The sequence below is a fragment of the Staurois parvus genome, unplaced genomic scaffold (assembly GCF_062004578.1).
Source record: "Staurois parvus isolate SC_StPar_1 unplaced genomic scaffold, SC_StPar_1.0 ptg001195l, whole genome shotgun sequence".
Lineage (NCBI taxonomy): Eukaryota > Metazoa > Chordata > Amphibia > Anura > Ranidae > Staurois > Staurois parvus.
The window spans coordinates 27,501-37,081 of NW_028318991.1; the positions used below are offsets into that span (position 1 = coordinate 27,501).

Sequence of the window (9,581 nt, forward strand, 5' to 3'; positions counted from 1 at the left end):
AGAAAGCTCTATTTGTGTGAAATAAAGGACGTAAATTTCGTTTGGGTACAGCATTGCATGACCGCGCAATTATCATTTGAATTAGTGCAGCGCCAAACAGCAAAAAAAGGCGTGGTCATTAAGGGGGGTAAATCCTCTGGGGCTCAAGTGGTTAATAGCAAAAAGTAAAATATATTGTCTGTCTTCAAAATTTTCAGCCTTTTTTTGTCTATATAACAAATAAAAACCAAATGGTGATAACATACAACCAAAAAAATGTGAAATTATATAAATTCCATTTGGGTACAGTGTTGCGTGACAGCGCAATTACCAGTTAAAGTAGCACAGTCCAGAATAGCAAAAAGTGGCCTGGTCATGAAGGGGGTAAAACCCTCTGGAGCTTAAGTGGATAATCTACCGCAATACAAACAGTGGGGTTTTTTTTTTCTGTTTTTGTTTTTTTTTGTTTATTTGTTTTGGGGTTTTTTTTATGTTTTTTTTTTGTTTTAGTAGAATAGGGGAAGGCTGGTCCTCCTGCCATCTTTATATTTCCTTTGTGTCCTTGTTGCAGACTTTCCTTCACTTCCTTATGAGAAAAAAAAAGAGAAACTAGAGCTCTGGTTAGCAGTTAACCCCGGCAGGTGGTTGTAATCCCCCCGTTCTCTCCTAATATAAAGAGAGAATGTTTTTGGGTGAATTTACGCTTTTTATGAATATATGACGATGTGTTCATTGCATTTCCTTTTCTTTGTCCTCTTGTCCCCCCCCCACCCCCTCAGCTGCAGAGCTCCGATTCCTTGGATACTCTGGAAAGACTTATTGACCTCAATAATGGGGAGGGTCAGATCTTTACCATCGATGGGCCCCTGTGCTTAAAGAATGTCCAGTCCATGTTCGGGTAAGTGAGCTCGCCTGCCCTGCATGGAGTCTGTCTCTAGTTAATTTACTGCCGGATATTGCCGGGCTTGTTAGAGATTAGTTGTCATGTGAGAGGATTATAGTGTATAGCTGGCTCTGAGTTTTTAGCATGACAGATTTCTCTTCCTAACTGACGTTTTTTTAGTTAATTCCACGTAAAACAACATTTTTCTCCTACAGGAAACTTATTGATGTGGCGTACACTCCGTTCCATGCAGTGCTGAAGTGTGGGAACCTGTCCTCTGATGTCCAGGTCTTCCCCAGGCCGGAATCTGTTGTCATAGATGAAGAGACCGATCCAATTCCTAAATCTTTAAGTACAGGTAGAGGCATGTCATATGGTGTTTACTGTCTGTATTAACCACTTGCCTACCAGGCACTTATACCCCCTTCCTTACCAGGCCAATTTGCAGCTTTCAGCGCTGCCGCACTTTGATTGACAATTGCGTGGTCATGCAACATTGTACCCATATGAAATTTTGATCATTTTTTTCTCACAAATAGAGCTTTCTTTTGGTGGTATTTAATTGCCACTGGGCGCTTTACTTTTTGCGCTATAAATAAAAAAAGTGCAAAAAATTTGAAAAAAAAAAAATTTTTTCTTTGTTTCTATTATAAAATTTTTCAAACAGGTATTTTTTCTCCTTCACTGATGTGCGTTGATGAGGCAGCACTGATGGGCACTGATAGGAGGCACTGATGGGCACTGATAGGCAGCACTAAAGGGCACTGATAGGCAGTACTAATGAGGTGGCACGGATAGGCAGCACTGATAGACAGCACTAATGAGGTGTCACGGATAGGCGGCACTAATATGCAGCACTGATAGGCGGCACTGATAGGTGACACTGATGATGGGTACTGATAGACGGCACTGACTGGCATCACTGCTGGGCACTGACTGGCGGCACTGACTGGCACAACCCCTGGGCACTGACTGGTGGCACTGACTGGCAGCACTGCTGGGCTGCACTGGTGGGTGGCACTGGTGGGCAGCACTGGTGGGTGGGCACAGGTGGGTGGCACTTCTGGGCACAGGTAGGTGGCACTTCTGGGCACAGGTGTGTGACACTGCAGAGTGGCACAGGTGGGTGCACTGCTGGACACAGGTGGGTGATCTGCTGGGCACAGGTGGGCGGAGCTAGTGGGCGCACTGCTGGGCACAGGTGGGCGGAACTTGCGGGTGGCACTGCTGGGCACCGATCATCAGGGCACTGATCATCAGTGTCCTGATGATCGGTGCCGATCCCCGCTGTGACAACTGCCGGTTCTCGGCAGTACTTTCCTCACGATCTGACAGCGTGAGGAAAGTGCAGCCGAGAACCGGCACTTGCATTTCCCTGTGATCAGTGTGTCATTGGACACCGCTGATCACGTGGTAAAAGGCCGCTGAGATCGCCGGGTGCGCGCCCCCTGGGGCGCGCAGGAGAGCGCGTTCTGGGGGGACGTCATATGACGTCCACCCAGAACTGGCCGGCCGCAGTGAAGCCGTCATTCGGCTATCTGCGGTCGGCAACTAGTTAAAGCAACAGTGTGTACTTTAAGTGGTTCTAAAGCCTCCCTCCCCCCCCCCCCTAAAAAAAAAGTTAGCAGCTACAAATACTGTAATACTGTAAATAATGTCCTTTTATTATAAGGACACTTACCTGTCCAGGGATCCAGCGATATCCTCACCCCGAGACTATTCTTCATTCAGCTTTGGGTCCAGGCACCGGCTTCTTAACCATTTCAATACCGGGCACTTTTCCCCCTTCCTGCCCAGGCCAGTTTTCAGGTTTCAGCGCTCTCACATTTTGAATGACAATTGCGCGGTCATACAACATTGCACCCAAACTAAAATTTTATCATTTTGTTCACACAACTAGAGCTTTCTTTTGGTGGTATTTAATCACCGCTGGGGGTTTTATTTTTTGCTAAATTAACAAAAAGACACGAAAATTTTGAAAAAAAAACACGTTTTTCTTTGTTTCTGTTATAAAAGTTTGCAAATAAATAATTGTTCTTCATAAATTTAGGCCGAGATGTATTCTGCTCCATGTCTTTGGTGAAAATAACCCAAATTAGGATGTATTTTTTAGTTTTTAGGAAAGTTATAGAGTTCACAAACTATGGTATAGATCTGAATTTTGATCAATCCTGAAGTACTGATGGCCAATCTAATTTCTTGAGGTCCAAGAATGTCAGAACAGTACAGATATCCCCCAAATGACCCCTTTTTGCAGAGTAGACAGTCCCAACGTATTTCATAAGAGGAATGGTGAGTTTTTTAAAGTTGTATTTTTTTTTGTCATAATTTTTTTCGGAAAATTAAAAAATTAAAAAAATGTTCACTTTTTGTTTTTTACATACTGTCACCAGTGCAGTACAGCGTCATCATATAACTGGCATGGCGGTGATCAGGGACACTGACTGGTGACAGTATGAAAAAAAATATATATTTTTAAAAAAACTTTTTTATTTTTTTTTTTTTTTTTTTTTTAAGATTTTTTTTTCAGATTTCACTATGACCAAAGTAGTGCAATGTTACCATAGTAACATTGTTCTACTTTGGGAAAGTGATCAGTATTTTTTTTTTTTTTACACAATTTGCTTATAGCAAAGAATTACTTTGCTATAAGCAAGCATTTACCTGAATGACATCGGTTCATTCAGGGGTTTTTTTTGTGCTTAGCTGTGATTTGGCCACAGCTAAGCACATGACACAGCTGGGCTGTGATTGGCCCAGCTTGTGCATGTGATCACTGTGACCATTCACAGCTAGACACACTAGTATACAATGGATGGCATGAATGAAGCCATCCATTGTATACAACTGTCATGTGACCTGCTGTGATTGGTCACAGCAGGTCACTTGGTACCGGCAACAGGGCCGGTACTCAGATCTGTCATCGGTCGACACGGCCGGTGACAGATTGCGCGACTCTGCAGGCGTGCAAACTGCGCATGCCCGAAAGGATGCCATATGGCGTCCACCCGGAAAGGTGAGGGTTTTTGCCGGTCGCCATTTGGCCATAGGCCGGGCGGGAAGAGGTTAAAGTGTTACTGAACCCACCACAGTACAATCAGTCTGTATGTGCAGTAAAGCATGCTTGTTATACTCACTGTGGACCCACTGCACTGCATTCCTGTGCAAATCCCATGCGATTTGTGTGCGGTGCGATCGGAGCCGTACGTTTTGTATGGCTCTAATCACATCGCACCAAAAAGGTGCAGGACCCCTTTTTTTTTTTTTTTGGTCCGCGCTAGGATCGGCTTGCATGGGTATTCACACCTATGTGATCCGATTCTGCACATCGCACCTCGTTTTGTGGACCGCTTTTGGGGTGTTGTTGACTTAACATACACACCTGCAGCGGTTCGCATGAACGGGGTGCGATTCTGATGCAGTGCGGAATGCGCACAGAAAACGCTGCAAATTCCACATTGTATCAGTGTGAACCCCGGGCTAAAGGGCTTTAAGATAAAAGGTTCTAGAGCTGCCTGATCACTTTTATGGGGCTTTGAATGTGTCTTGGCCTGCACTTTGACAGCAAGGCTCGGTTCACAATACTACGGGCTGTTTTCTGTACAACAAAACATGGCCGCAGGGTCAGCTCATGGTCTTTTTGACCATGCGGTGTCCCTGTGGTTCCTGCATCCGCACTCGTGCTGCAGGCCTAAAATGCGTGGTGTCTTGTAAGAGTAGCATGGTTTGGCTGTGGGTGGTTGCGGATGTGGGAAGAGATGCGATTCCTGCGACCAGTCTTAAGGAGTAGTGACTTGCAGATGAGGATTTCTCTGCGCTCTCCTCTACTACGTGCAAACTCCCAGTGATAGACTGAGGGCATTGTGCAATATAGTCTGACTGACTCAGAGTGCTGCTCATATCCCTCCCAGCTTAGCAGAAGTTAAAGAATATAATGAGAAATTCAGGTGCTCCCAAAGTAAGTTAAAGCTGATTCCTTGCCATGTCCCTGTCCACCCCCTTCCCGATCAACATGCAATTATGTTTTTCAGTCAAGTTATTCTGTTTTCACTGGGTCTGACTGCTGTCTTTTGATGGTAGTGGCCAACAGGCTATTGTAAAGGTTGCAGCACTTTGCCTTGAATCTTCTTTTAAAAACATTACATGAAAGAACACATCCCTGGACACCCTTTAGACGTGCATGTTTCTCCTTGAAGACTTGAGGAGTGCAATTTCTTTGAGGAAGACTTTAGCTGTGCCATTTACTGGTTGATATCCTAAGCCAGGATGCCAAGGATGTGCTCTTTTGTTCATATAACACTTGGGAACAAAATGATTGATGGCAGAGAAAGCTAATAGCTGTGAAAGGGGAGGGCGCCGACCATACAAATCAGGAGAGGAATTGAGCAATGATTGAAAGTAGGTTTAAGATAGTTGCTGGGTGAACTCAATTTACAGAAATATTTTTTTTACTCCCAGTATTGCATGAGCCAGAAGGGTGAATTTTCAGCATGTATTTTCAGTTTGTTGGTATTCTTTCTTCAGAACTGGAAATCATTGGCTTTATTGACATTGCGGACATCTCCAGTCCTCCTGTCCTTTCTCGTCACCTGGTCCTACCTATTGCTGTTAATAAAGGTGAGCATTTACTGAGATGTGGCTTAGCTGGGTCAGGTTGGAAGTGTATGTGCTAATTATTTGATGTCTTCATAGAGGGTGATGATATTGGGGCCGGAATCACGGATGACTTAGAAGATGAGAATTCTGCCAGCCAGATAGCAGGAAAAATCCCACATTTCTGTGTTCTTCTACATGGTAGCCTGAAGGTGGAGGGTATGGTGGCCTTAGTACAGTTGGGGTAAGTGTGTGTGTATATGTATGTATGTGTATATGGATATGTGTGTGTATATAAATATATATATATATATTAATATATATATGTGTGTGTGTGTATATATGTATATATATATATATATATATATACACAGGTGAAACACGAAAAATTAGAATATCATGCAAAAGTTCATTTATTTCAGTGCAGCAACTAATGAAACTAATATATGAGACTCATTACATGCAGAGCAAGATAGTTCAAGCTGTGATTTGTCATCATTGTGATGATTATGGCTTACAGCTCATGAAAACCCCAAATCCACAATCTCAGAAAATGAGAATATTCCATGCAATCAATAAAACAAGGATTGTACATAGAACAATATTGGACCTCTGAAAAGTAGAAGCATGCATATGTACTCAGTACTTGGTTTGGGCCCCTTTTGCAGCAATTACTGCCTCAATGCGGCGTGGCATGGAAGCTATCAGCCTGTGGCACTGCTGAGGTGTTATGGAAGACCAGGATGCTTCAATAGCGGCCTTCAGCTCTTCTGCATTGTTCGGTCTCATGTCTCTCATCTTTGTCTTGGCAATGCCCCATAGATTCTCTATGGGGTTCAGGTTAGGCGAGTTTGCTGGCCAGTCAAGCACAGTAATCCCACGGTCATTGAACCAGGTTTTGGTGCTTTTGGCAGTGTGGGCAGGTGCCAAGTCCTGCTGGAAAATTAAGTCAGCATCCCCATAAAGCTCGTCTGCGGAAGGAAGCTAGAAGTGCTCCAAAATCTCCTGGTAGACGGCTGCGTTGACCCTGGACTTAATGAAGCACAGTGCACCAACACCAGCAGAAAACATGGCTCCCCAAATCAACACAGACTATGGAAACTTCACACTGGACTTCAAGCATCTTGCAGTGTGTGCCTCTCCATTCTTCCTCCATACTCGGGGTCCTTGTGCCTCTCCATTCTTCCTCCATACTCGGGGTCCTTGGGCCTCTCCATTCTTCCTCCATACTCTGGGTCCTTGGGCCTCTCCATTCTTCCTCCATACTCGGGGTCATTGGTTTCCAAATGAGATGCAAAAGTTGCTCTCATCAGAAAAGAGGATTTTGGACCACTGAGCAACAGACCAGGTCTGTTTTTCTTTAGCCCAGGTAAGACGCTTCTGACGTCGTTTATGTTCAGGACCGGCTTAACAAGAGGAATACGACATTTGAAGCCCATGTCCAGGATCCGTCTGTGTGTGATGGCTCTTGATGCACTGACTCCAGCCTCAGTCCACTCCTTGTGAAAGTCCCCAACACTTTTGAATGGCCTTTTCATGACAATCCTCTCCAGGCTGCGGTCATCCCTGCTGCTTGTGCACCTTTTTCTTCCACACTTTTCCCTTCCACATAACTTTCTATTAATGTGCTTTGATACAGCACTTTGGGAACATCCAACTTCTTTTGCAATTACCTTTTGAGGCTTTCCCTCCTTATGGAGGGTGTCAATGATGGTTTTCTGCACAACTGTCAGGTCAGCAGTCTTTCCCATGATTGTGATTCCTACTGAACCAGACTGAGAGACCATTTAAAGGCTCAGGAACCCTTTGCAGGTGTTATGGCTTAATTAGCTGATTAGAGTGGGACACTTTGAGCCGAGAATATTGCACCTTTTCACAATATTCTCATTTTCTGAGATTGTGGATTTGGGGTTTTCATGAGCTGTAAGCCATAATCATCACAATGATGACAAATCTCGGCTTGAACTATCTTGCTTTGCATGTAATGAGTCTATGTCATATATCAGTTTCACCTTTTAAGTTGCTGCACTGAAATAAATGGACTTTTGCACGATATTCTAATCTTTTGAGTTTCACCTGTATGTATGTATGTATGTATGTATGTATGTATGTATGTGTGTGTGTGTGTATATATATATATATATATATATATATATATATATATATATATATATATATATATAGTAATGGGGTTCGCTCGGCAGCGGGGGGGGTGTGACCCCCTGGATGGGTGCACAACACACAAACACAGGCACAGCACAACAACAGTGGAGGTGAAAAAACAAAAAGGTGCAGTTTATTTACAATATTTACAGGAAAACGCCAAACCAAAAAGAAACATCAAATAAAATCCTGGCCAACTTGACTACTTACTGTACAAACAGCTTCCCTAGCTATCCACTAGGTACAGCCTGATGCTATACCTAGTCGCTGGTAGTTGGAGGCTAGCCACACAGGCTTTTGGCTCCCTGCACACAGATAATATGTTACTCCCGAGTCAGTTCAGGCACAGATCTGGTTCCAGGTTGGAGCCACTCCCTAAGCAGGCTGGGAAGTTTTATAACAGCCTTAATCAGCCCACTACCTTCAGCTGGGCTCATTATCTCAGTGCCGAAGGCCTCAGCACTTCCCCCCCAGTGGAACAAATCCCCATGGAGTCTGAAACCTTGGACAAATGTATCGTCCATCTAGGACGCAACCAGGTGATTTCAGCTGCCTACTGTCAGTACACACGCACGCGCACACACGCCATAGCATAATGGCCAATGACCGGTAAAGTAAATAACATTGGTTATCTCATTATGACACCAGAAAGTGGGTGGGATGGATTAGGCAGCAAGTGAACATGTTGTCCCTGAAGTTAATGTGTTTTTGAAAAATGGGCAAGCATAAGGATTTGAGCAACTTTGATAAGGGCTAAATTGTAATGACTAGACGATTGGATCAGTGCGACTCCAAAATTGCAGCTCTTGTGTGATGTTCCCAGTCTGCAGGGGTCAGGACCAAACAAAAGTGGTCCAAGGAAGAAAAACCGGTGTCATCGGCGGCCAAGGCTCATTGATGCACGTGGTGGGGCAAAGACTGCCCTGTGTAGTTTGGTCCAATAAAAGAGCTACTAGAGCTCACACTACTGAAAAAGTTAATGTTGGTTCTGATTGAAAGGTGTCAGAACACACAGAGCATCGCAGATTGTTGTGTATGGGGGCTGTGTAGCCGCAGACCGGTCAGGATGCCCGTGATGACCCGTGTCCACAGCCAAAAGTGCCTACAATGGGCACATGAACCCCAGAACTGGACCACGGAGCAATGGAAGAAGGTGGCCTGGTCTGATGAGTCGTGTTTTTTGTTTTTTTTGTTATATCATGTGGATGGCAAGGTGTGTGTCACTTTCCTGGGGAAGAGATGGCACCAGGATGCAGTATAGGAAGTAGGCAAGCTGGAGAAAGCAGAGTGATGCTTTGTCTAGTGGAGTCCATGTCTCAACAAGTCAGGGCTGCTTTAGCGGCAAAAGGGGGACCTACCCAATAGTAGGTGGCTGGTCATACTGTTTTATGGCTGGTGTGTGTGTTATACATCTCGAAATAAGTATTCTATGAACTCTTTGATGGTAATAACCTTGTTTTTTTTTTTTTTTTTTTCTTGCCCCGTTACTTCTGTAGGAATGACTGGTGTGGTATGCTGTACTCCCAAGCTGACAGCAAGAAGAAATCCAATCTAATGATGTCTTTGTTTGAGCATGGACCAGAGCCCTTACCCTGGTTGGGGAAAATCTCGCAGCTTGGGCCTATATCTGGTACAGTGGAACTAATAAGATGTTACATTTCAGTTGCCCACGTTTTAAGAATCAGTCTGTGAGGCTATAGAGCCGTTTTCTTAACCACTTCCAGTCCGGACACTTCCCCCCCCTTCCAGTCCGGACACTTTCCCCCCCTTCCAGTCCGGACACTTTCCCCCCCTTCCACTCCGGACACTTTCAGCCCCTTCCAGTCCGGACACTTTCAGCCCCTTCCAGTCCGGACACTTTCAGCCCCTTCCAGTCCGCACACTTTCAGCCCCTTCCAGTCCGCACACTTTCAGCCCCTTCCAGTCCGGACACTTTCCCCCCCTTCCAGTCCGGACACTTTCC

General features: G+C 44.7%; 1 protein-coding gene across 1 annotated transcript; it reads left to right on the forward strand.

The window, feature by feature from the left end:
* The first annotated feature begins 736 nt into the window (after nt 1–736).
* LOC149438298 (integrator complex subunit 14-like) lies at nt 737–9,336 on the forward strand. The gene is made up of 5 exons (XM_089660007.1): nt 737–877; nt 1,078–1,220; nt 5,387–5,479; nt 5,555–5,699; nt 9,115–9,336. Exons 1-5 carry the CDS (start codon nt 870–872, stop codon nt 9,308–9,310), a joined length of 585 nt encoding a protein of 194 aa, XP_089516133.1. The 5' UTR covers nt 737–869; the 3' UTR covers nt 9,311–9,336.
* Nucleotides 9,337–9,581: the final 245 nt, after the last annotated feature.

What these genes read in the sequence shown, in the direction of transcription:
- LOC149438298 (XM_089660007.1), top strand. An exon ending in ACCTATTGCTGTTAATAAAG is followed by an intron (nt 5,480 to 5,554) that starts GTGAGCATTTAC and finishes ATGTCTTCATAG; the next exon opens with AGGGTGATGATATTGGGGCC. An exon ending in GTGGCCTTAGTACAGTTGGG is followed by an intron (nt 5,700 to 9,114) that starts GTAAGTGTGTGT and finishes TTACTTCTGTAG; the next exon opens with GAATGACTGGTGTGGTATGC.